The 27772-nt window shown below is 41.6% G+C and overlaps 1 protein-coding gene across 12 annotated transcripts in view; it reads left to right on the top strand.

Moving 5' to 3' along the window:
* Positions 1–27772, top strand: part of TNIK (TRAF2 and NCK interacting kinase) — a 385411-nt gene that overhangs the window by 340593 nt on the left and 17046 nt on the right. For 5 of the 12 annotated variants that reach the window (XM_047730493.1, XM_047730479.1, XM_047730428.1 and 2 more), the window contains 8 exons: positions 405–502; positions 1356–1379; positions 7081–7265; positions 18228–18357; positions 23924–24088; positions 25555–25666; positions 25928–26014; positions 26519–26689. In XM_047730493.1, the coding sequence (XP_047586449.1) occupies positions 405–502; positions 1356–1379; positions 7081–7265; positions 18228–18357; positions 23924–24088; positions 25555–25666; positions 25928–26014; positions 26519–26689 (972 nt within the window). The remainder of the gene's footprint in view (positions 1–404; positions 503–1355; positions 1380–7080; positions 7266–18227; positions 18358–23923; positions 24089–25554; positions 25667–25927; positions 26015–26518; positions 26690–27772) is intronic. The other 7 variants (XM_047730463.1, XM_047730508.1, XM_047730485.1 and 4 more) reach the window with 3 other exon arrangements.

The following is a 27772-nucleotide window of genomic DNA, read 5'->3' as shown; positions in this document are numbered from 1 at the left end:
TATAATTTCTGCAGGACCTTAGGCTACTATGCCATTTCTCAAAGTCTATTGAACTGTAAAATGGGAAAAGAGTGCCACACGTTGGGTGGGAGCAAGAATCCTATGAGGCAGTTGACGTAGAAGGCATTTAGCATTGAGTGTGATGCACATTTAGTTCTCAGTAAATGATCGTGGCAGTGGTGCTTGCTGGTTTTCCTTATGATTAAGAGTGACTTCCAGGTCACAAGCCTGAATGCATTTGCCCGACGAACATGAACAGTTTTCACAGATGTGTCTGAGGATTTGCCTAAGTGAATGACGTATCCCCTGAGTAATCCTGAAGGGTGACTCACCACAGAATGTGGGACTGGAGTCAACACTTTGTGATGGCCATTAATTTTCTTGGCCCCTGTTTTTCTGTCTAGCCAACAGTAAGTCAGAAGGATCTCCTGTGCTCCCCCACGAGCCTTCCAAGGTGAAGCCAGAAGAATCCAGAGACATTACCCGACCTAGTCGACCAGCTGTGAGTGCTTTTGAACTCTCTTAAGTTGCCAGGGAAGCTGTGGGATCAAGTGGTTTGGGATACACTCATGACTATGAAACAAAACTTCACTGAGATTAAGAAGCGTGGATGCTGGAAGCATCCAGAAGGAAGTCATACCTGATCAGGAAAGAACTGAAGAGATTTTGGATTGTTTATCTGCCTTTAGGCATTTTGCTGATCGTTAATGCTACTTTAGAGAATAAAAAAGGGGGAGAAATAACTCCTATCATTACATAATTTCTACTCAGCAGCTTTGACAAAAAAATGCGGAGCTGCAGTTACGGAGATGTGGGCATGTTCTGTGGCTTTCTGTTGTCTGCTCCGCCCTCTCCCTACATTATTTTCTGTATGAATTAATGTATTTTTGCTGTTCTTCATGCCTTCAGGACTGTATTTTTCTGGATCCAAATGTGATAAGCATGGTTTGTCAAGGGGTCTGACAACTCGAAATCTAGCTTCCTCACTGAGACATGACAGACCCCAAATAGCTTTGGCAAAAGAAATAAGAGCGTAAAGGCTGACATTTGAAAGTTGGAAATTAATTTGGGATGAGTGACTATCCACTTACTTTCTTTAAAATTTCAGAGAACCTTTTCCATAAAATAAATGTGAGGACTTTTTGGTTTACTCTGGTTTGTACATATTAAAGTTTGGGGGCAGATTGAGAATAATCCCAAAGGGGATTTGCCCCCTTCCGGGTTGAGGTTCTCTCTGCTCTTTGGCATTTAGTGGTTGTGTACTAACAATTCCCATTGTGTGTCTAACCTGCTGCCTTTCTTCTGGCTTTTCCTTCACCTGTGGATTCTTCTGGATTGGGTTCCTCCTCTCTCAGAGCTATAAGAAAGCAATAGATGAGGTTAGTATTACCTTTTCTTGGTCATGCTGTCACAAGATGTAAATATAAAGCTGATTTCCTGATGTTGACATTCAGAGAGGTGGCCTGGTGGGTCAGAGATTGAAAATTTGGTCCTCTGGAGTGTGGTCTGCTGAAAGCCAAGCCCCTTCGACCACAGCCAGCCCGAGGCCCTCAGACACTCGTGGGAATTTCTAGGGACCTTCCTTCTAAGGCAAAATGCCTCTTTTCCAGTGTTCCAGTGAGGCTAAAGATAAGCATTAGCGCTGTGTTATTCATAGTTTTTCATCCCAGCGTCTTCCAGTAGCAAAGCCTAGCCCTTTACCTGTACTCCCCCCTGTGCAGGGAGGGGGCAAGGGGTGGTTGACGGTTTGACTAACAAAGAAGAGAGACATCATGCTAAAGCACTCCGAATTTATAGTGTGTGATTTGTGAACAAGGAGTTACTGGGTATTGTTAGATTCGTTTTGTGGGACATTAACTACAGCATCGGCAGCAACATCAACTTTAGTTAATGAATCCTGGTGAGTTAAGTGACTTTATTTCCTTATCTGTGGAGACATTTTTCCATTAGAAAAATATATGGCTTTGTCGATCTTAGGTAGCTTGCTTAGAAGGATGACTGCCTTTCTGCTGTTTGTCAGACCTGCATGAACACAGCATAGTTGTTGATGCTGTTTTTAAGAGACAGGCCTTGCCAAGAGTCCTGACTGCATGGAATCTGAAGACTACTATTATGGCTTTATAGCTGTACTCTGCTGAGCACCATTTTTGTGAAATGATATGGAAAAAGCACTGGCTTTAGAGTCAGCAAATTCAAATTCTAGCCCTCCCTCCAATAAGTAACTGGCAAGGACCAGTCTCATATAATCTCTCTGGGCCAGTTTCTTCCTGTGTACAATGGGAAGAAAGACACCCACTCTGCCTCAATCACAAGCTTGATTAGGATCATTCATGGTCACGTGTGTGAGAGCATTCTATGAAGTGTAAAGCCAAGAGGTCGTCCTCATGCTATGGTTTGGGCTGGAGACATGGAGCCATTTTGGTAGGTGAAAGAAACAGTTTTCTATGCATCTGATCTTTATCAAAGAGCCTCACTTTTTCAAAGTTAGGACACCTTACCTAAATTCAGAGTGATTTGGAACATTATTTCTCAGGTAAAGGGTTGCTGCTCTTAAAAAAAAAATGAGACTCTCCATGTTGACAGTGTGTGGACAGCATTTATAGAAAGGGAATGTTCATTGTTCTCTGACACAGCCTGGCCCTTCCCCTCATAATATAGTCAGAAGAACACAACTATCACAACTTGTATCAATTTTCTCCCAAATTGTTGAAGAAAGAGAATGATATTCTGGTGCCATGGCTGCTTGGAAAATGGTTGTGTGTGTGTGTGTGTGTGTGTATATGTATAACTCTAGGGGAATCTCATATGTGCAGAAATTAGCTTGAAGGTGGCTGTCATGGGGAAATGGATTTCATCTAGTAAACCCAGGATATTTTAGGCTTTTAAAAATGGCTTTATTTAAAAAAAAAAATGGCTTTATTTCATTGGTTTTACTCTCATACACTGGACAGAGACCACAGGGGCTAACAGAAGTATAAGTAATTGAGGGGATGTAAGCTATACACGGAAATCTCTGGAAGCATGTGTGGTTGGAAAAAGCCCTCCAGGTAATTCTGATAATCCTATCTACCCTTGAATGTCTCTGATCTAAACCACAAAAAATACAGTATTACTTGGTTCTACCTGTTCTTGACCAGGGATGATTCCTCTTCTCCTTTTCCCGCCTCTCCCCATCCCCCCTAACGAGATATTTGGCAAAGTCTGGGGACAGTTTTGGTTGTCACAGCTTGGAGGGGGAGGCAGTGCCAGCTGGGTGTCTTATGGGTAGAGCAGAGAGGGGCTGCCAAACGTCCTCCCATGTACAGGAGAGCAACCCATCGTAGAGAGTGATCTGGCCCCAAATGTCAATAGTGCCACAGTTGAGAAATCTTGGAATAAACCTCTCTCCCATCTTCATTCATAGGTTTTGATATCAATCACTTCCTTCTACAGTGACTGATTGGCCATTTAGATAACCCCGAATTGAAATGAAAAGCCTCAAAACTCTGAAAAAAGTGTTGCTTACTATTGTTAATCTAGTGGTTTGATTTTAAATGAACATCCATCTGAGGGGGTATCCATTAATTTGGCACTCCTTTGTAATGGACTATAAGATTGTGCAATATAGTCTGTGATTAACATAATCGTTGAAAATAAATATCCTTTTTACTTCAGCACGATTAAACATATGACATGAAGATGAAATACAAAAGCAAACACTGGCTTTAGCACTATTTTTTTGTTACTACGTAAGAATCTGGAAAATTCCAGAGCACACCTACAGATTGGAGAGAATTTGAATAATAGCCAGTGGTCTAAACACTTTTTTTCTCAGATGAGGATATTGAAGTCAAGTAACTTTCCCAAGGTCATTTCTTAAGATTTCCTAAAAGGGAAATAAATTATTTTCATACAGAAAGACCAGCTTAAAGATTTTTAACTTTTATTTTAATAGCTCAAAATATTGAACTAAAATCTAAATAAACTACATTGTTTCTAAAAAGAGACCTAAAAGAGCACCTTTTTAGGTCAAGTATGCATAATTGTCAGATTAAATAAGAGTTTTTTTAATGAAAACAAATCAAATTAATTCTAAGAAGTGTTATAGCAAAGAAGCCTTGGGCTAAGAGCCTCCTATCTTCATATTTGTTTACTCCATAGTTAAAAAAAAAAAAAAAAATCTTACCATTTTGCTGTATTTCTTTTTTAGTTATACTATACATTTCTCAAATATTTTCATGCTAAATAGCACTTTTTTTTCTTTTTTTTTAATACTTTTTAGCTCGAGGCTTGAGACAGCCAAGCAATAAATTACCACAAAAACTCATTATATGGAGAAAATTGGTATTGTCAGAAACTAAAATGTATGAAAATGGATCTGAACCCAGTGGTGTCAGTTTTAGATTGTGTCTATATTCTATAACTTTGCTATTATAAATTCTTCCAGAGAGGATGGATAAGGAACAAAACCACAGCTAAGCGTGTAGACCATTGGCAATGGGAGATAAATTTTCTTTGCTTGGGATATTACCTTTGAGTTACTCATTATTGTTACCTTGGGAGTCTCATATATGTCTCACCGTCTAAACTGTTACCGAGTAAACTTAAGAGGAATTTGCAATTACTTTCAGTGTTTCAAGAAAGATACCTCTTTAATAATGTAGAACCCCCCCCCAAAATATTCTAATTTTAAGCAAAATTATAAAACAAATCAGAACTATAAACTTTTCTTATATACAGTGTTAGAAAAAAATCAGGTCATTTTCACAAATGAGAGTTTCTTGAAATCAATGGGCTTTGAACTGGCTTCATATTGCTAAAGAGTTTTGATTTTTTTCAAATCTCCTTTGTCTTGTTTTGAAATGTCAGAGATGAGGAAAATGAACCCACAAGGAAAATGTATTATAAATATAAATAAATCACAGCTAATATTATTATATTTTACTCAGAATATTAACATTAGAAATAAATTATCTTAAACCATATTCTCTCTTTAAATTATAACATGTATTTTATGATGATAAGTAACATTTTAAATGCCTTACATTCTTTGGTGAGACTTACAATGCTCCTAAAATATAGAAGACAAGACACAAAATAAATTTATCTGTTACTGTTTTGCTGGTTTGGATGATTATAATGTCCTTTTCTATTCATAGCATTAACAAATATCAAAAGTGTGTTTCCCCCTGTGTTCAAGTATTGCATACCCTTCACTGTCTTCTCAGTTTGATAAAGATAAACATTGGCAATGTCCAGAGGAAATACGGAATATAAAGCCAAAATCTGAATATTGCCTCTTCCTATTTTGGCCCATTGCTAAAGAATCAAGAAATACATTTGCATAAAATTCTATCTATGTGGTAATTTTCCTCTTTAGTGGTATACATTATATTTGAACACCTTTGAGTCTTTTTAATACAATTCTATTTTCATTTTCACAGATGGGGTACATATATCCACTGAGATTGAGGCCATACATGTGTGCAAGTGTGTAAAAAGCCCAGCAAGCATCTTTGGGTGGAAAACACACAATTTGAATTTTCAAAATCTTCCCTTTTCCAGTGCTTCATGTCCCTTCAGAACAAATTTAAAAGCCATGATTTCTTTCCTTTGATTTTATTACGAAATTGGAAGAAATGACTCCTTCCTTTACCACCTTGAACTTCCTAAATTTCTAGACCAAATGAAACAACCGAACCACTTCCTCTCCTAGTCTTAACCAAAATAGCAATGCCTGACACAGAGGGGATGATAAAGAAACATGATGATCTGTGATCTCCCCCGGAACAAAATTTCATTTTATAATTTAGCTGTACACATTCCTCACGGTGTTTCTTCTAGGCTAGTTTAGAAGATGCCATTTAGATCACCTATATCGGTCTAACCTGACCTCAGGAGGATTGGACAAACAAATACATTTCTGAACGGAAATAAAGAGAGAATATGGTCATAAGAAAACTGTGGGATTTAGTATCTTTCAATGAGTTTCTTTCTCCCTAATGCCCTGTCTCTCACTGAATGCTCTGATTCCCACATGGGTCACTAATATAGGGAGAAATGGTAAGACCGATGTCCAATTGCTTTTTCCTCATTTGCATGCCACACGCCATGGGCAGTGTAACCCGTGCGAATTAGAGCGGCTACGCTTCTGCAGTGCTCCCCTCTGCATTGCCCTGAAAGCATGTGAAGTCTAAGGTAGTCAGAGATCCAGCCCCACTGCCTGCAATGTGTCTCGTGATTAGATACCACACCATCACATCCATAAGGCTGAAGACCGCATCATACTCATGGAAACCTGAAAAATGGTCCCTTCCCTTTTGGTGTTTGCACATTCATTTCAGTATTCCTCATGAGGGTTTCTGCCAGGTGACTGTGATTTTAAACAAAAGAAAATGAAACACCTGTTGTTCTGGAAGAGAATTTGAGAATTCCTTTTTTTTTTTTTTTTTTTTTTTTTTTGTTCTGTTGTCGTTCCTCTTGATTAACTCAGCTCTGGGGCTATAAATTTCAGCGGCACAGGGCTTTGGGGCGGGCCATTATTTGATGTGGTGCCTCTGCTCCCCAGGGAATGATGACACATCAAGTGAGCCATTGTGGTAGCAGGAACCGTGGGAATTGCTCTGTTCTGTGACTGATGCTAGATTTTGGTACAGTAGCAATCAAAGAGGGGAAAGGCCATGACCGTGGCTTGGGCAGGAGTCCCAAAATCCCGGGGAACAGTTGCTCAGTCCATGTGTTTTCCCCTTCACTCTGAGGGTGACCAACGTCACCTTCACAAAATAAAACGAGAACCCAACGTTTGTATATATGTGTCCACACAGAGCACACATACACATATATACGCATGTATATTCAAAACTGAACTGTCTCAGTCTAGCCATTGGTTTTGAACAAAGTCTAAATTTACTTCATCTTTTTTTTCTAGTTTCTCTGCGCTACAAACATCGTTTTCTTCGCTCCATGCAGCCACTATGTTTGTAACAGTTCTATATAGAGCTTTCTTTTCTTGTTGCTTAAGCTGGAGCCCTGAGTTGCTGAGAGATGTGACTTTGGTCGTCTCTACAATTCATATGTGCCAAATGAACTTCTCTTTTGTAGGATCTGACGGCATTAGCCAAAGAATTACGAGAACTTCGGATCGAAGAAACAAACCGCCCACTGAAGAAGGTGACTGATTACTCCTCCTCCAGTGAGGAGTCGGAAAGTAGCGATGAAGAGGAGGAAGATGGAGAGAGTGAGACCCATGATGGGACAGTGGCTGTCAGTGACATACCCAGACTCATGTAAGAGAGCTGCTTTTCACATGTCTGTCGGGGCGGGTGAGGTCTGCAAACGGAGAGGACAAGAAATAGGAATTAAACAGAAGATCATTTATGGGTCTCTGGCAGGATCAACGGACTTGAGTTTTTATTAGAGCATAACCCTACAGTTATCTCTCTCCACGGACACCGTCCCTTGGAATACACAGCAGGGCTCCTCCTGCCTGTGCTTTATCCAACTACTCTTTCGGGATTGACTCTCCCTTTGGTGACACTTCCATGGTTCTTGTCATCTCCTGGGAAAATGATATTGATATCCAGACTGTTGGCACGTCCCTGTCCCCGTAAAACTGCAAGAGTGGAATTATGGGCAATGACACTTAGGAGTTAAATTTAACAACAGGAGACATATTTCATCCTCCCCCCCCCCCGCCCCCCCACCCCCCCACCAAGGGAAGAATGTGTGGGAGAGCATGGGTTAGCGTCCCAGCGAAAGATTCCGGAATCCAATCATCCTGCAGAGAACCTTCTGAGGGTCTGACTTAAATATATCCCTGTTATCATTTTCTTTTTTTTTTTTTTTTAAGATTTTATTTATTTATTTGACAGACAGAAATCACAAGTAGGCAGAGAGGCAGGCAGAGAGAGAGAGGGAGAAGCAGGCTTCCCGCTGAGCAGAGAGCCCGATGCGGGGCTCGATCCCAGGACCCTGGGATCATGACCTGAGCCGAAGGCAGAGGCTTTAACCCACTGAGCCACCCAGGCGCCCCCCTGTTATCATTTTCTTCTTCATTGTCTCTCTTATGTGATCCTTTTCTCTGTGGACTGTGACTTTCCCACACCACCCCCTGCCACGTTCTGTCCTTTCCTTTGCAGTCTTCGTTTGCCTATTCATTCCTGAATTTATGCCTACCTACATTTCCCTTATTATTCACTTATGTTACGCTATAGCCTTTACTTCTTTTCTTTCCTTTGTTTAGTCTCAATTTTTCTTTTTCTTCTCCTCATTGGACAGGGTCCTATGAGAGAATTCCTCTGCCCTATTGCTTCTCCAGTTTAAACAAACAGATTCGGATAATCACACTCATATGCATTTCTTACTCCTACCCCCAAACAAACACAAGGTGCTGTTGCTCTGATTTGGTATAAATTAGACAGAGTGTGACACGGATGGTTCCAATTTGCTCTTCACTCACTTCCAGTTCTTTGGCTCTGCTACTGAGCCAAAGTCATCACACTACACTGACTCCCTACAGAGAAGATACCATTTCGGGTCACAGATTACTGTCCTGTCCAGCAGAGATTGGAGGGAGAGGGCTGGCCTATCTGCAGGGAATGTCATCCATTGATTAACAGTCATTATGTACAAGCAATTCTGAGAGGTGAATCCAATTATCATAGCTGAAAATTTATACTTGTTATTCTGCTGTTGATTACACAGTTATTGACAACCATAAATAAGCTAAAATATGACATTTGAAACAAATTGCATTAAATTGCTTTTTTAATGGCAAATAAAATTGTTCTAGAGGCAAAATCACTAATCCAAAACATTTCTGCAAAATATGCTGGTCCTTTCTGTTTTTATCTTGACTCAGCAGTGGTTAATTTTTCTAACAGATGTTTTGAATTCCATTTAAGCCCTGAGCCTACAACTACTAGGGTGAGGGCTGGATTATGACTTTAAATATTGATAAAACTTCCACTCTGTGTTCTACACCAGACTGAGGGCTTTGAGACAATCAGCAAGGGCACACACATGCATTCTGCCTTGTCAAAGCGTATATCCTAGTTGAAGAGAAACAAGATCATATGCAGAAACTTCAAACTAATATAAATATTTGGAAGAATGACCAAAACATCCTTGGGAGAGATGTTCAATCGCATTTGGTTTTGAAGCCCAGTCATATTTTGCAAGGCTGTTGCTTGTGTTGACCTTGCTATGGCTAAGGGCACATCCATTTCTTCCCACACTAAAGAAATACTCACCTGTCCAAAATTGGTTGGGACAGGCCATGCTGCACTTCCCCTCTGCTCTCTGGCACTCTCCTGCCCCTTCAGAAATCACCTGCTTACAGCCCAGGCTGCACAGAGAGAGCCTGTACCTTCGGCTGTGTGGCCCCTGGATCTTGAGTGTCCTCCTACAGTTTCACGTAGTGCTCAAATCAGGGTGTTTATTATATCTCGTCTCCCTGTCGGGATCTGAGATCCCCGAGGGGGAAGACTGTGTCTCACTCATCTCTCTACTCTTAACACCTTGCATGGTGTCTGGAATAGAGTTGGTCTTCAGTGACTTTGATTTATATTTAATTGCACTGAAATGAAATTGCAAGTCCTGGCTTCCTAGAGTTTATGGCACAATCCAGAAGAAAGACATGTTCACAAATAACCGTCATCAAGATAGAGGGAACGTGGGACAATATTAGAATCTCAGGCAAGGGGAAATTAAAGTAAAGGCCCAGAAGGTTGACTTTGGTAGGAATGTTGGGTGCATGGGGGTGGAGAGGGGGTGGTCTGGACTAGTGAAACCAGACCAAGAAATGTGAGCTTTATCATGTGGCCGTTGAGAGCCACAGAAGGCCCCCCTGGGCTGGGAAGTGACATGATCAGTGCTATGTTTGAGAGAAATCACTATGACAAGATAATCTATAAAAAGAAGAGGCTCGACATTAGTAAAGCAATTCAGAGGATTTCTTACTATCATCCAGAAATAATGAATGCGCTATCACTGAATGCATATAACGGAGGCAAAAGTTGACATGGCTCTGGAAGAATTGGTATATTTTAGACAGATTAAAATGATCGTCCACTAAAGAGCATTTAAAATATTTAATGGTAGAGGAGATCTACTCAGAGACAAGGCAGGTTGTATCCTGACAGGTTGTATCCTGCCTTGTCTCTGAGTAGATCTCCTATACCATAAAATACAAGTGTGTGGGTGCGTATATATGTATTTATTCCAGTTTGGTAAATACATGCATTTTTGTGAATATAAAATGTATGCAGTCTGTTCTGCGATGGCATGATAGTTGTATACCTAAGAAATTGCACTGTAGTAAAAAAAAATTCATTATAAAACAATTGTTTCTTTTAGAATAGGATATTTTAGAGTTGGAAGACTTCTTATATACATTCTAATCTTTTTTTATTTTCTATTGTTAAGATAAGCCTTTACATACTATGCTATATATTTTTAGATATATATTTTATATATATATTTATATATTTTTATCCATTATATAGATAGATATTTGATATTATATATGTATCTTGATTTTATATATATATATGTGAACTGTCTTGATATATATATATATATATATATATATATAAATAATTAGGACATATATATATAAAATATCTTGATATATACATATATATATCAAGACAGTTCATTGCCATGAAGTGTATACAAAAAGAGCTTCTCAGAAATGGAGCCCAGCCATTTAGACAAATGGCTATAGATCCTAATGCTCAAAACAACATCTTTTTTTTTTTTAAAGATTTTTATTTATTTATTTGTCAGAGAGAGAGAGGGAGAGAGAGCAAGCACAGGCAGACAGAGTGGCAGGCAGAGGCAGAGGGAGAAGCAGGCTCCCTGATGAGCAAGGAGCCCGATGTGGGACCCGATCCCAGGACGCTGGGATCATGACCTGAGCCGAAGGCAGCTGCTTAACCAACTGAGCCACCCAGGCGTCCCACAACATCTTTTTTTATGGGCAGTGCTGGTTTCCTATTTATAGTATAAGGTAGAACCTATAAGAGTGTACATAACTAAGATTATTTCCCTAACGAACTGCACTATTTCCCAATGCCTCATGAATAGCCCAAAATTATGAAAATGATTACCTCTGGATTATACAACTATGAGGGGTTTTTATTTTATGTAGATCCCCAGTTTTATGATGAGCATTTACAATTTTTATAATCAGGAAAAAAAAAAAACAACCAGAAGCTTTCTAGAACTAAGCTGATTTGTGTCAGGTCAAGCAAGCCGAAGCAGCACCCTCTTGTGTCAACATCTTCCCTCGGGTGTCTGCGCCTGCGTCAGAACAGTACGTGCGAGGCCCAGTCTTAACCATTAGGACCATCTCCTGCCAGCATAGCCCTGGAGTTGCACACAGTCTTATCAAATGCTGTCTGGATGACGAGAGCCATTTATTGTGTGCCCTCTTCATTCCGTTATCGCAGGAAAGCCGTGGTTCTGACCCCTTGCCCTCCCGGGCTGTTGTAGTGCTTCCCTTCCTCGCTTGTGGTCCTCTCTGCCCTCCTGTCCATTTTTCCAGTTCTGGTATTACTAGTGTTGTAGAAGTGTGGCTCCGATCCTGCTGGATTCTAGGGTCCTGCGACCCTCTTCATCGCCGGGGGCTCATGATTGCCTCAACTTATACTCCAGCCAAACTGACCTGTCCGTTCTTGCAAATACATGCCTTGTACTGGTCCAGCCTTGTGCCTTTCTTGCAATGAGCTCTCCCTCTGTTTTGCATTCCCACGTACCTCGTGCCTTGTATTTGAGTATTCATGTCATGTTTTTATGCTCTTCCGGATGCTAACGTCTTTGGTTTCAAGAGCCTTGTCTTCCTCAGCTTTATTCATTTGTTTTGTTTTGTTTTGTTTTGTTTTGTTTTAAAGAGAGAGAGAGAATACATGGCAGGGAGGGGCATAGAAAAAGGGAAAGAGAGAATGAGAGAATCTTAAGCAGGTTCCATGACCAGTGCAGAACCCAATGTGAGGCTCGATCTCACGACCCTGAGATCATGCCCTGAGCCAAAATCCAGTCAGACGCTTAACTGACTGAGCCACCCAGGCGCCCCTTCCTCAGCTTTTCTACCCACTACCCACTACCCACTACCCAATCCCAAACCAAGGGCCGTTCACAGAGCAGGTGTTCAATAGATGTGTACTGAATTGAATTAAATCAGTACCTACGGGAACACTTTGACAAATCCCATTAGAGGAAATTACTGTTCTAAACCTGGGGCCTAATCACAGTAAATTTCCTATAGTTTTCCTTCTAATCAGTGAAAGTGTTTTGTCTTGTTTTGTTATAGTCTTTATAGGAATTTGGACAACTAATTGTTCCCACCCTGACTCTATTTGGAAATAATTTCTAGAACAAAAGGACTACTTTAACTATAAAATGTTTTAGTTGTTTTGGCCTGAGTGTTTTTTTAAATCATTTCCTTTTTTTTTTTCATTTGTTTTATTGTTAATAAACTTTGTTTTTCTAGAACTGTTTTAAATTCACAAAAAAATTGAGCAAATAGTAAAAAGTTCCCATTACCCCTCCTACTCCCTGCACACTGTTATCCCTATTATAAGTGCAGTATGTTAGTATGTACTTAATAAACCAAAATTGATATATTTTAATAGTCTGTTCAGATTGCCTTAGTTTTTACCTCAAATCTATTTTTCTGTATCAGGATCCCATCCAGGATACCATGTTACATTTAGTTATTTAGTTACCGTATCTATTTAGACTCCGGTTGGCTGCGACAGGTTCTCAGACTTCCTTTGTTTTTAAGGAACTTGGCAGTTTTGAGGAGTACTAATTAGGAAGATCATAGAATTCGACTCTACTGGAATTTATCTGATGTTCTTGTCATAATTAGATTAGACTAAGGTTATGGTTGGAGGAGAAAGATCACAGAGGTCACGTCATTTTTATCACTTCATACCAAGGGTATGTACTATGTGACTTAGGACTCTTGGCATTGACCTTGATCATCTGGCTGAGGTAATGTTTGTCAGGTTTCTCTACTGTAATGTAATTTTTCCCCCTTTCCACACTTTACTCTTTGGAAGAAAGCCAGCATGCACAGCCTGCACTTAAGGAGAGAAGAGTTACATTCCTTTAGGATGGAGTTTCTACATAATTTATTTGAAATTATTCTGCCGAGATTTATCTCCTCTCCATTTATGAACTTATTCAGTCATTTATTTATAACAACATAGATCCATGGCTATTTATTTTGTACTTTGGATTATGATCCAATACTTAATTTTGCTGCTTGAATTGTTCCACCTTCAACCACTGGAAGCTCTTTCAGTTGGCTCCTGCACCCCTGGGGCTGACATACCGCAATTACTTTCTGACACTGTAAGGGGTTCTAGGCATATCCTGTGTACTTCTTGTTCTAGTCCTGGAATCAGCCATTTCTCCTGGGGTCCTTGATTCCTTTCATTAAAGAATGGTATCGGAACCAAGATATGGGCACGGGATGTGCTCCTGGCTGCTAGTGTATCATTTCTTGTAGGCCCTCTCAGCTGACCAAGCAAGGAAATATACGTGTGTGTCTTAACCCATTATGTACATGTATCTACAAGTGTTTCTACATATAGCCATCTGTATGACATTAAATAAAAGTTTATCCTGATATCTCCAACTCTGATTCATGAACACATGGATCATCCCCCCCGCCATCCTTACTTGGAAATTCCCACTCCAACAGTGGGAAACCACCAGCATTTGCTTAATTGTTCACATGGATAACAGCGTCAGAATGCTTAACCTGTATGCCCATGGGAAACAACTGCAGCCGTTAGAGTTCCTTTTACCTTTAGTCTTATGGGACTCCATTCATTTCCAGAGTTACATAGGTCAAATTTTCCCCATTCCCCTCTCAGTGAGATTTTTAAAATATGTTTGTAGTGCAGTAAGATTCTCTTTTCACAGTGTGCCTTCTTTCCTGGGATTCACCAACCTCCCAAATGATGTATTTTTATTTACATACATCAAATTTCACTCTCCATACTATAAAGTTCGGTGACATACCTGAACAAATGTTTCGATCATCCTGTAATAACAATTATAAGAAAATTATTTTCTCATAGCCTGTATATAAAAGTGATCCAGGGGCGCCTGGATGGCTCAGTGGGTTAAGTCTCTGCCTTCAGCTCGGGTCATGGTCTCAGGGTCCTGGGATCAAGCCCCATAACAGGCTTTCTGCTCAGCAGGCTCTCTGATCAGCCCTCTCTCTGCCTGCCTCTTTGCCTGTGATCTCTCTCTCTCTTCTGTCAAATAAATAAAATCTTTTTTAAAAAATTACTTCTTTAAAAAAGAAAGTGATACAATGCTGAAGTTATTTTTCAAATTTTAAAAAGACAAATTATTAGTTATTCAGGACATTTTAAACATGGTAATAATTATTCTCATAGCTGATTGATCATCAATTCATAAAAGAGCTATCCTTTGGCAATGAACTTGAGTGAAATGTTTGCTAGAGTTATTAAACAAAGCCTTTGTTGACTTATAAAACATTTACTGGATGTCACCTGCCTGCCAAGCACAGTGCTTGGCACTGAGGATACCAACAGTACTGAGATCTGATCATTGCGGGACTGTGTATTGAGTGCGTGGTTAGAGGCATGTAGAGGATAATGTGGAAACAGAGTGGAGAGCCACCTATACCATCCCAGTGGGGCTGGGCTAGAGTTTAGGAGCCTGGACTGTAGTTTAAAGGATGAGGTACCCAGAGGAGGGCAGAGAATGTAAAAGAACCATTCAGGAAGAGAAGATAGACTAAAGTTGCCCAAGCGTTTTGGTAGCATGATATGTATAGGAAACTACTAGAAGGCACATCTTGTTCAAGTTAAAAATGGAAGGTAGGTTTTGTTGAAACCATAAGCTAGAGAAACAGGCAAGGACCAGATAAAAGAAGACTTGTAAGCCACAGGTTTATCCTATGGTTAACTGTGAGCTCCTGAAGTTTGAAAGCCTGACATGGTCAGGGGAGCAAAGAAGGATGGAGTGGAAGGGTCAGGAATAGTAGACAGACAAGAGGTCAAATACCCAAAGTACCAAAGAGCAATCGTTGAACTTGAGAGCTAAGATATGACTTAAGGAGTTTCCTTGAGATGCTAGAAGTCAAGTATAGAGAGCAACAGTTTGAACAGTGAACCTTAGTATTTGAAGGAAGGTTCCACGCCTTTTAAAAAGAATTCTGGGAGCGCTTGGCTGCCTCAGTTGGAAGAACCTGAGACTTCTGATTTCAGGGTTGTGAGTTCGAGCCCCACAACAGGTGTAGAGATTGCTTAAATAAATAAATAAGCTTTTTAAAAATTTAAAAAAATCTGTAGAGAGGTGATTTGGAACATACAGAAATCTGTAGGAATTTTCCATAATCAAACGCTGTTATTGGTAACAGAAAAATTAATGATGTTGTCAAATAATACAAGGTACACAGAGTGAGCAAATATATATAAAAGGTTCATAATAAAATAGACCAATTGTACACACCAGAAAAACCTTAAACTATCTAAGAGAAATTGCTCACCATTCTAGACAATTGACCAAGGAAGAAATACAGATTATTGTATTTTATTCAATCAATAAGGACTATTACTAGTAGAAATGATACTTTTAAAAACTCAAAACAGCACAAACTGTTCACCATAAAAATTTATCAAAAATGGAACAATTCTTGGTCATAAAATTTTAAGTATAAAAATGGACCTGGGAAAAAAATAATCTCAGTAAAAATATTGAGCAAGAGGTCAAACTGTCGGTGGCTCACACTATGCCCTTTGTAAAACTTGCTATTGACTAAAAATTGACAGGTGAATCAAATCTTCTTAATAAAATTGACACCTTTAGAACCAATCCAGACAAACTGTACTTGGTAGAAGTAGTGACCGCAGAATCCTTTGAAAGATGTTATGGATAACAATTTTGATTGGCTTACTAAATCTTTGTTATAGAATCTACATAGAGAAGAATTGGATCCTATGATGATAATTTTACTTTCATAATAATGAAAACAGATAAATTTGCAAAGAATTTAACTGAAGCATATTGAAAATTGATCCAGGAATTGTCCTAATGGAGTTAGGTTCTAGAAAATACCTTTCTTATGAAAATTTCACTCATATTGGCATATTTCTGGTTAAAATGGGTAGAATCAAACATCATCAGGGTAAAAAAATATATAAGTGGGCCAAAATATCTTTGATCTTTGAACTCCCATGAAACTCTCTGGTGGTAGAAAGGAACTCAGTTGCACACTGTCAGCCTGGTGGTGGCTGCCACCATCCATGTAGCTTCTGACAGAGGCAAAGAATGTCTCAGTGAAGAAGGGAAGTGACCCCCTTCCTAGAAGGCATTGGCTCTTTATAAATGCTTCACTCATTGACTTATTTGTATCACACAATCTTGTGTGGTGTGATAAACAAGCATTGAAGGCAGCTTTAAAAACATACATACAAGGTAAAAGAAAATTTCAAATAAATAAGCGACAACATCACAGTTTTGACAACTATTCTGACTGACCAGTCTAGCCGAATGTCAGGCATTCATTGCAGTGATTCCTTTTACCATGTCTCTGGGACACTAGTAATGTCTCCTTTCTGGGAATACAGTATTGAAATTGCTTCTTTGGAATTTCTTCCCAAACACATCGGTTCTAAAGGAAATTTAGATTCATTCAATCCACTGCTCCTGTTAGTAGTTTTGGCATAAGTGTTTTGCTATGCATTTCTTTTTCTTTTTCTTTCTTTCTTTTTTTTTTTTTTTTTTTTTTGGTGTGGACTCATCTTATCTTCTCACTTCTTTGTTTGGATCTTTAACATATGTCTTCTCTGTCCCAGAGATGTCAGAAATCTGGTGTGTTTCTTCTTTCTTGAGTTGAGTATTTCCTCAAATGTTTGGATTTTGATAGGATCTAGGAGACCAGAAATGTGGTTTTTTTTTTAATTACTTAAGAAACAATTAAAAAAAAAAAGAAACAATTAAGAGAACAAAATGGTAAAACATATAATTAAAATACCTAATGAGAGAAACAAGCCTTGATGCCTTTTTTATTTTAATAAACCCACACTAAAAGAGAGGCAGCTGCGGGTGTCTGGGTGGCTCAGTCAGTTAAGTGTCTGCCTTCAGCTCAGGTCATGATCCCAGGGTCCTGGGATCGAGCCCTGCATCAGGCTTCCTGCTCAGCCAGGAGTCTGCTTGTCCGTCTGCCCCTCCCCCTGCTCATGCGTGCACTCTCCTTTCTCTCTCTCTCTCAAATAAATAAATAACATGTTTAAAAAAATAAAAATAAAATAAATACAGGGTATCAGTGAGGCCCACGTTGGAAACTGAAATCCTATGGACGAACCATGTCACCTACCTGGTTCTCAGTTTTCCTTAATGATAGGTATGTTCTGTGCCCCAGGACACATGGAAAACATCAGTCTCTGCTCTCAGGGCATATGTCAAGGTCCTGTTACCTTCTCCGTTACATCTTAAATGCAAGAACAAGTTGGAAACGTACACCACAGTGTGGAGTCATTAGAGAGGTTTTAAAAAGTATTGCATATTGGTAAACAGCCTAGCTGATGGACATCCTGGTAAGCCAGAATGCCCATATTTCTTATCCATAAATAGTGGAAAACCCATTTATCAAACAATTTTGTGTTGCACTCCTTCCCACTCTGTGCCTAGCTCTACGCTAGGTATACAGCAATCTGCAGACAAGACTGCCCTCACAGGGGTTATGTTCTAATGAAACAGAAGGCAAAAGTCACAAGAGACTCAAAAAGATACAGAGTCACAAACTGTGGTGAGAATGAGTAGGAACAGGACGGAGGGTGAAGAGAAAGAAGAGGGGTTGGTGGGGTAAGACCTCGATGCTGAGAGAAGCCTTCTCAGGGGAAGTTATCATTTAAGATGAAGTGTGAATACTTCAGTAACAGTATGAGAAAGGCAACCAGCCAAGAGCCAGGGTGGGAGACAGTTTTCCAGGCAGAGGGAATAGCATGTGCAAAGTGCAGTTCAAGGTAGCCTGCTGGTGGAAGAAGGAGTAGGGAGAGCTTGGAAACCCTGCGGAGCCTGGCAGGCCGTTTCGGGCAGTTTCGTCCTTGGAGAGTTGGAAGCTTGCTCACGAGGGCTGCTGCACAGAGAGCAGGCGGGGAGGGGATGCTGCAGAAGCGGAACGCCTGTTCAGGACACCCAGAAACCGGCATTCCCTAAACATACATTGGTGTTAATATCGTTCCTTCCCATCTCAGACCCACAGGAGCCCCGGGGAACACGGAGCAGTACAGTGTGGGAATGGTCGGCACTCTCGGGCTGGAGACCTCTCACGCGGACACTTTCAGCAGCAGTATTTCAAGAGAAGGAACCCTGATGATAAGAGAGGTAAGTTGGTATAAAAGCTGTGCAGAGGAAGTGCATTTCTTGAGTAGTTTCGATATTAGAGCTTTCGTAGAGAATGCTTACAATGTGTAGTATAAGACTTGTGGATGGGGCTGGGCGGGGGCACCAGCGCTTCTCAATGGCTGAGTGATTTTAATTGTCCACCGCCTCCTTTCCTGTATCCTTCTAAGCTTCTGCAGTATGATTTAATTACATTAGTCCAGATTCTTCAGTAGGAACTATGCAAATCGGAATACAGAATTTGAGCCTGAGGATAGAAAACTGGCAAACCCAGATGTTTCCTACAGCAGGAAAACAGAAATGAATGATCTCGCTCAGCAGTATCCAAGGCCTTGTTATGCTTCCTCCCCTCCTGGCTTTATCCTTGTGGATTTTATGTAGAAAATGCTTACAAGTTCCAAGAAACGGTGATTTCATCTTATCTAATTAAGTCAACATTAAAAAGGCTATTAAGCTATTTTGATGAAAGAACAAAGAAATATGCAATCTACTTGGAAATGTACCTTGGCACTATGTAGGATTGTGTTTTTTTAAACTCGAGGCACATCATTTCATTGGGGGTGGGGGGGTATTGTCCTCACGGCACCTGTGCCAATGGGAAGGGCCTTGACAAATCAAAATTTGTCTTCTCTTCTCTCTTACTTCACTGTCATCATGCAAGTTTGACACCAAGTCTTTGCCTGGGAGGAAAGTAATTGCTGGTAACATTGGGCAAAAATGACTTGATGTCTCCCTGTGTCCATGTTATCATCTATAAAATTTCATAAACAATAGGAGATGACTCATAAGTTGACCGGGAGGATTCAGTGAGTTAACACGTGTAAGCATTCAGTTAACATAAACACAGTGGACTCCCGAACAACACGAGTGATAAGAACTGTGTGGATCCACCTACACATGGATTTTTTTTTCAATACGGTCTCATTCTGTAACTGTATTTTCTTGTCCTTATGATTTTCTTAATAACATTTTTCTTTTTTCCAGCTGACTTTATTATAAAAATACAGTGTATAATACATATCCAGAATATGCGTTAATACTGTTTATGTTATTGATAAGGCCTCCGGTCAAGAGTGGGCTACCATTATAGTGAAGCTTGGGGGAAGTCAAAAGTTCGATTCGGATTTTCAGCTGCCCCGGGGGATGGGGGGGTCAATGCCCCAGCCCCTGTGTTGTTCAGGGATCAACTCAATATTATTTTATCTCCCTGTCACCACAGAATGGAGTTCTTCTGTTACTGGTTATCACTCCCCACTCTTGCCTCTGAAACAATGTATATCATCTGTCATTCTTTAGCCAGGAGAGTTTGGGAAACCATCAGAGCAGGCTTTGCTCTTCCAAGAAAGAAAGGAACTGTAGTTTTGAGATGAATAAGGCCTTTGAAATAATAATTGGCAGTCGGGCTGTAACTGGAAGAGTAGTTCACAAAGCAGCTTGCTAGAATCTCATTATATGGCCTTGCCGAATCTTTGAAGTAGGCTTTAAAGAGTCCTATCATGTAAGCCTGAACTAAGAAATGGACTTGGCTGCCACAGTTGACATTACATGGCCCTGGCGTCTAAATCTCCCAGCGCGGTGAGTGGAGAATCCCAATGCAGGTGTGCAATGCTGCTATCACTCTCTCTTGCTACTTGGAAAACTTGAGGGAAAATGTTCCAGGGTGAGTTACTCTCTGACTCTAAATAAAAGAACTCTGATTTCTAACGCAGGTTACAGTTTGCTTGAGTCCTTAAGACAGAGTCAGTACTTAGGAGATTATCAAGAGGCACATTTTCAGTTCAGTTACCAGACATATCCAGAAGGCTCCATGTTATTTAAAGCACTCCAGTATTTTATGGCCACAGACAGTCACTTTGAAAACAGCACTTGCCAGTGTCTTATATGAATTTGATCTATGGAGGGCCCAAAATCTTTTGTCTCTCAGTTTCTAGAATTCCACCTTTGCCAAAAGTGGACTTTTAAAATAACAAACCTTGGAATCCATTAAAGGAACAGGTGTTAAAAAGTTGAATGCAAATAAAAGTATGTCCCTGACAAAACAATAAGAAAAGAAAAACTCACCATAGAACTTAGCTTATAGGGTGCTCTTATTCAGTTCCCCAAGATGGACATCAAGGAGAACTCACTTATGTCAGCATTCTCACTTGAGTGGACAAGATGGTTCTGGTGGATACTGGCTCTATGACCCACTGTCTTGCCAAGATGCACAAATTTAGTGCATACCCAGGCCCTCTGATTTTCTCTCCCTATCCTATGACCCTATAGGACCTTTCCCTACTCAATTTCTAGAACCCACCAACACCAGCTGTCGTCTCCCACTTTGTCCATAGGGACCCATCTGCCAGAAGAGCTGTTCTCCCTTCCTCACTGCCTCCACTGCCCACTTCTTACCCAGCAAATTCCTATGGGTCTGGCTCAGCCTTCCCTTTCTCCTTGAGACCTCTCTGGGACTCCATGGGCCTCTGTCTATAGCATCTTTCTTACTGACCAGGTGGTAGTAGGAAGTAATTAGAAAAATAATCCATTTAAAACAACTTAAGGAGGGGGAGAAAATGTGGGGGGTGTATCAGAGATAGGGGCATAAAAATTCAGGGGTGTTTCATACAAGGAATCCAAAGGCAAAGAGTAAGTTGGGACTCTGTGCAGGGTTAGAACCAAAAACTAAAAAGGATCAGGAGTACAGGCAGCTTTCGTATGCCCATCTCTGGCTCTCTCACTTCCTGTCTCTCCTTGCCCTCATCTCTGCTTTCCTCGATGCCTGTCTCTCCTTTGCCTCACTTCTCTTTCCTCCAATTGCTCTTTTGTCCTTTCTACTCCACAGACCTGCTTTGTCTCCATCTACATGCACGAGCTCTCACTTTTCTCCCTCCCCCACCAATCGCAAGATAGGGACCACATCCCACCCAGGTCAGCCGTCCAGCAGAAACCGACCAGTGTCTCTCGGCCCCAGCATTAGATGCAAAAGGGAATTTGATTCTGCGTGGTTCAGGTGTCCACTCCAGGTCTGATCAGCTACGGCCGAGAGCAGAGCCACGTCGTGTGAGAACAGCCCAAAACACCTGGGCTCTGCCACCAGGCCGCCCCCGACTGCAGCCCTTAGAACCCGTGCCACTTGGAGCAGGTCAGCTGAATTTTTGCAGTGCATTTTTTCCAGGTGTGAAATGAAGATAATGAAAGCTAACCCGTGGAGTTATCTTAGGGACTGTGTGGAATACTGTACCTAAAGCGTTTGGCACCGTCCCAGATACATGTTGTTGGTCGGAACATCTTAGTGTCCACCCCCATGGGAATGGTGAGGCTGGAAAGACTATAGAAATTGCTGGACTCTGCAGGGAGGTCTTGGGAGGCAGGGCTGTTCATTTATCTGTGCATTCCCAGCAGAGTGCCTGGCACACAGAAGGTATTTAACTCTGAGCTGCTGGCCGAATGGATAAAAGGATTGGCATGGGAAAGATTCAGGGCTCTCCCCGGATTCCTTCAGGCTTCTCACTATCTGGGCCTTTTCCCCATGTTAGCCTCTTCAGGATCTTCTTTGATAAGCAATGTGTCTGCATCCGTTTTTGGCTTGAGGCAGAATGCTGGGGCTGGATTCGAGAACCCGTGAAACTCTAAAGAGATACCATGTGTGATTTATGCTACTGGGAGATTGGGGAGAAATGGTTAAAGGAAAAAAAAAAAATCCTCTCAGTATTTGAACAGAAGTTAGAAGGAAGGAAAAGCTGCCCAGTATACATAAAATTGGAGACGTTGAGATGAATCAGGACTGAACCCCATAAATGTCATTTAGAAGAAAAAGCGTTCAGTGCTGAGAACAGGCACTAGTACCTGGATGAGCCCCGGGGCAGAAGGAATCCAGGAACTACCCCTCGCCGGGGCAGCCTACAGGCCAGGAGTGTGCTGCCAAGAAACAGAGCATGCCCCTGCTTTCTAGATATTTCTCAAACTCCCTGGCAACACCCATTACATGCATCCTTTCAGGAACTTGGGAATCTGTTTCATCATCTACATCCCCCTCCCCCCGCCCCCACCTCAAAAAAAGTGCCTCCTTTCACTTTTAGCCAGAAGCAGGTACCGAGTGGTCCTTGCAAGACCAGGACAGGATCTGGAAGGGGGAAGTCAGGCCAGTGAGCCCATGCCAGCCATCGGGGGAGTGCTTCTGCCTGCCCTGCTCCTGGCTCTTTCCACCATGTTCAGCAAAACACGTCACACTCCGTAGGCACTCAGAAATGTTAGGTGAATGAATGAATGAAAGCAAAGGCAAAGAAGGGACTCCTTACGTAGTCACGTCTGCTCTAAGAAACCTCAGGGAGCTGGTCGCCTAAATGTTAAGTCAGGAAGCACAGTACTAGCCAGGCCTACAGTGTGGGCACTGGCTTTTAGGAAGCAGAGTTGTCTTTTAATCCTGTATCTCTCTTCCCTGGGGTTTTTGAGAGGAGGCTTTACTCTCAAGAGCAAAGATTTCCTAACTTGCTAACAGTTATGCTAACAGTAAAAATTTTAGAGCATGCCACATAATTACAATGTATTTTTTTTTTTTAAGAGGGAGAGAACCCACACATAGGAGTTGGGGAAATGGGGGAAGAGGCAGAGGGAGAGAGAGAGAGAATCTTAAGCACGATGTGGGGCTCAATCTCACAACCCTGAACCGAAATCAAGAGTCAGACTCCTAACCGACTGAGCCACCAGGGGCCCCATAATTACATTGTATTTATTTATAAATCATGCATGTTTTCTACTACGCATATTATATGTTTTTTAAAAACACCTTAAAGGACATTAAAAAGGAATGCTATAAACAATATTTCAAATGCTTTGCTAGTCATGATTACTTCCATTTTTTACTACACAGCACTATAATCGCTTATGAGAAATTCAAAATTAATACCGGACATAAACCCATAGTTTCATATACTCTGTAGATTATTTCAGTACATTTTTTGGTAACTCCTGTCAGATCTGATTTATTCATCATTGTGTTGACCTCATTATTGATAAATAGCCCTGCGGGTCTGGTTGATATCATCTCTGCATTTTCTTGGGGTACATGGTACATGAGTGGATTCTTAGCATTATCTCGCCCAACCTTTTCATTTCAGCAATATTTTAGGTCATGTGTGTGTCTTGTGGATTTGTGTCTTGTGATCTGGTAATATAATCTGCAAGCCCAGGTAACTGGTGTGCTCACAGGCACACACATAAATATGGCAGAAAGAGACAGTGTGGATGCGGACCTCGGGTGCTCTGCCCCTCCACCTGCATCCGGCATTCCTGTCTTTCCCAGGGAACCCCCACTTCCTATGTGGCCCTGAAGGCCCCTCACGCAGAAGCAAAAGGCCCCATGGTCAGTCCATATACTAAACAGTAGCGAAGTTTAACTTCTTTATTTTCTTAGTAAAACAGAAATGTGAATGTTATCTTCCCACAGACCCCCGAGGGTCCATTTGAAGACCATTGTGCCTGTGTTGTGTGGAGGGTGACATTGCTCTGTGGTCTTTGCCTTCCTTCTCTAATCCCTGTCTAATGCTCCCCATGTGTTGTGCCCCCTCAGACGTCTGGAGAGAAGAAGCGATCTGGCCACAGTGACAGCAATGGCTTCCCTGGCCACATCAATCTCCCAGACCTGGTGCAGCAGAGCCACTCCCCAGCCGGGACACCAACTGAGGGCCTGGGGCGCGTCTCCACCCATTCCCAAGAGATGGAATCTGGGACTGAAGTAGGTGCTGGGCAACAGCCTCAACAGCTCTGTTCTCACTGGGTCGGGGGAGGGCAGGGATGGGAGGTGGGGAGCCGGTTTCAGGAATGAGGCCTCGCTAAGCTCCCTGAAATGTGTTCAGTTGGTTTCTATTACATAACTACTTCTACAAATACTTTAATAGGGGAAAATCACAGAAGCACAGCAGTAACTGTTATCAGATATCATCTGGCCCCAAACCTATTTTTACAGATGAGAATATTGAAGCTCAGAGAGGTTAAGTGACTTGCCCAAGGCCACAGCTGGTTTGTGACAGATCTCTGTAGAACTGGGATTTCCTATCCCCAGGCCAGTGGTAGAAACTTCAGCCTGTAGAGATCCCAAGGCCAAGTTGAGGTTCATGTTTACATCAATTGAGTCAGACTAAGTTGGACCTAAAATGAGGTTGAAATTATTTGTTAAATGAAAGATAAAAAATCAATAGATAGGTTCTCTGAGCATTCCTCTTCCTGAACTCCAAATTGCATGAAAAAGGGAGAACTGAGAAACTATCTTTCCCATATAGGAATAGTCCCCGGAAGTAGCGTGAATAAATCCAGTCAGCTAGGCAGTGCTCATAGGGGTGGTTATCCAGGCTTGAGCGGTGGAGGAGTCCGTGGTGCTTGGTCATTGCCGCACGAATAGTCCCTTGAGTCACACGGACGCCCTGAAGCTAATGACGAAGCTCGCGCAGTGGTGTTTTTGATACTGTCCACACACTTTTTATGATACACCCTTTGGATTCTAAAGCTCTTGAGCAGACGAGCTTTGTCTGCCCCAAGGGAAAGAGCACAGAGGTACGTTGCAGGGTGCAGCATCTCCTCTCGTGACTTCACGTGGTGTGGACAGGTGTTCTCTGCCTCAACACCTCTCGGGGACCAGAAAGAGCCCCAAGGGATTGGACTCTGGTTCAGATTCTGCTGCCGCTCCAGTTCTGAGTGGGAGTATTAGTACTTGCCCCACCTCCTTCACAGACCTCTTCGAAAGATCGAAGGAGAGAACGTATGTGAAAGTTCCAAGAGGAGCTGGACTGTATGTTCGGGACAAAATGCTGTCGCGTGGACATGCTTCCTTAGTTGGTTGCCGGTGGGGTCCACTTTCCTTCAGATCATGTGGTCAAAATGAGGTTGTTTTTACTTCAGAGGAGAGATGAGCTCTGTCACCGTGGTCATCTTTACCTTATGGCCCCAAATGTAATTTGCTCACTGAAGCTCTTATGGTCTGACGATTAATGGGGCCCTCACAAAGGCACATGGTGAGTAACCAGCCGAGACCAGGAGAAGCTGGAGAGAGAGGCACACACTTGGACTCGGGGTTTAGAGTGTGAACAGCTAAACAGATGGAAGAAGCGGTTATCATTTTAAAACCCAAGTAAAATATTCCTGGCATCGTTCATTCCTATAGTGTTTATTTACCTGCTTTTCTTAATCCTCTTGCATATTGGTTAGTACGGCATGGGGAGCAGCACTAAGGCCTCCTTCACCCCCTTTGTGGACCCCAGAGTGTACCAGACGTCTCCCACTGATGAAGAGGAAGAGGACGAAGAATCATCAGCTGCGGGTAAGCTAGAAGGCCTAGATGTTTTAGAAACAGCTTAGGTTTCCTTTCTGATAAGATCTGATAAAGAAATGAATTATTGGTCCTATAGTTAAGCCATTTTCTGCTTAGGTTTTGCCTTAAAGGGAAGTAGGGTTTTGTTTTGTTTTGTTTTGTTGTTGTTATTATTATTATTATTATTATTATTATTTTTCTTAGGATTTCTGAAACTATTTCTTTCTCTCCATTTTTTTTTTCCCATCTCTTCTATTTTGCTTCTGGTAGGAACCCAGAGGTATCCAGGGGCCCTGGGAAAAGCTGTTCCTCAGAGACCTCCAAACTTACCACATACTTCTCAAAAACATTTTCTGGGTACAATGCTGTGCACGCAGTAGACACTTAATAAGTGCGTGTCGAGTTGTGTTGGGTTCTAGGTGTGTGCTTCCTATTGCCCGGGACTGGCTGCTTTTGGGCAGAGTCCTGCTTTCTGGACTTATGCAACTCACTAATCATCAGGGGAAGCTTAGGCCAGTTTGTCAGTCAATGAGACAGGATTTTAAAAAATAAATCTTCCTATGTATGCTATAGTAAATGGTGTGTTCAGTTTTGTGAGATGAATATCTATTTTCTAAACTACCCAAGTCGTATCCATAAGTCTGTTTTACTAATGGATAAAATACTGCTTCTGTGAACGACTTACACTGTATTCTACTAAAAAAAAAAAAAATGTATAAAATGTGCATAGTTGCAGAGTTGCCCTGCCTTTTCTATAATGCCCACTAAACAAGGAGAAATTATAGCGTTTTAACGTGCCTTCTCCATATCACCACTGGTTTTTTAAGATACCACTGACTTCTCTGATTCTTTTTTTCAAAGCTCTGTTTACTAGCGAACTTCTTAGGCAAGAACAGGCCAAACTCAATGAAGCACGAAAGATTTCAGTGGTAAACGTAAACCCAACCAACATTCGACCTCATAGCGACACACCTGAAATCAGAAAATACAAGAAACGATTCAACTCGGAGATACTCTGTGCAGCTCTCTGGGGTAAGTGCTGCTTTTTACCACTCATTAATAAATCGACCCTCAAACCTTAAAACCCAGTGGAGCTTACCATCCGGAGAGCAGTGGTTGAATCACGGCAGTCAGAGTTCCAACTCAGGACTGTCTTGGCCTCAGGAGAGATCCAGGAGCAGTTTTACATGTAACAAGAGCTGATACCCTCACTCCCAGGACAACAAGATCAGATTCAGAATGACCTCATCACATAATCATGGTGGGCTAAAGTCAGTAAGTGAACGAGCTGCCACTTACCACACACCGACTATGTGCCCAGCACTGTGTGATGTGCCCGCACTCAGACTCTGTGATCCTCTTGTATCCTGCAAGGGGAGGAAGAGCATCACCCCCAGTTCACAGCTAGCATCTTTGAGTGAATTTATAAAGGCTAGTAGTGGCAAGATAAACCTTGAAAAGGACAACAGATGATGAACTTTCCCTTGTAGTTCAAACATCAGCCTGCAATTCCTGTGGAAATGATGCCTAGGTTTTAGCTGACCTCAAGCTCAGTTTAGGTGGGGCGAGATTCTATCCAAGTCCTGGCCTGTGTTACTGCAAATGTCATGTACTGACTAAGGAAGCATGTGGCCCACCTGTATCCATCTAAAATAGCAGGCCTAGTTTGATGGAAGGAGTAAGGCTCTGTCCTCTGGAGAAGAGACAGGAGGCAAGATGGCCATGTTTAATATGCAATAATTTATGGACAAAAGAACAGACATTTATGTTACTCAAAAACTAGATGTACAAAAGCAAGAGAAGATAGAGAGTTACTACTCATGAACATAGTCCGCGACACAGTGGCCCTCAGTGTGCATGTGTGCAGGCATGTTGCAGGGCAGGTGGGGGTTAATTTGCAGCAATTTTTAGGATGGCAGCTGTCCAACAAAACCACTTACCTGCTAGAAATTTTGTAATAGGGATAAGTGCATGGGAGATGGGCTGGACCAGATTTAGATACCTGAGTGGTCCCTTACAGCCCTGCGACTCTCAGGCAGTTAACACCTTCACTGGCATTGGCTTGTCATTTCCCTGACAGCAGAAGCTTGAGCGTATGAGACATATGTAAACTTT

This window comes from Lutra lutra, chromosome 1 (assembly GCF_902655055.1).
Source record: "Lutra lutra chromosome 1, mLutLut1.2, whole genome shotgun sequence".
NCBI classification, from domain to species: Eukaryota; Metazoa; Chordata; class Mammalia; order Carnivora; family Mustelidae; genus Lutra; species Lutra lutra.
Note: the sequence above shows the minus strand (reverse complement) of the source record. Positions and strands in the feature narration are given on the sequence as shown.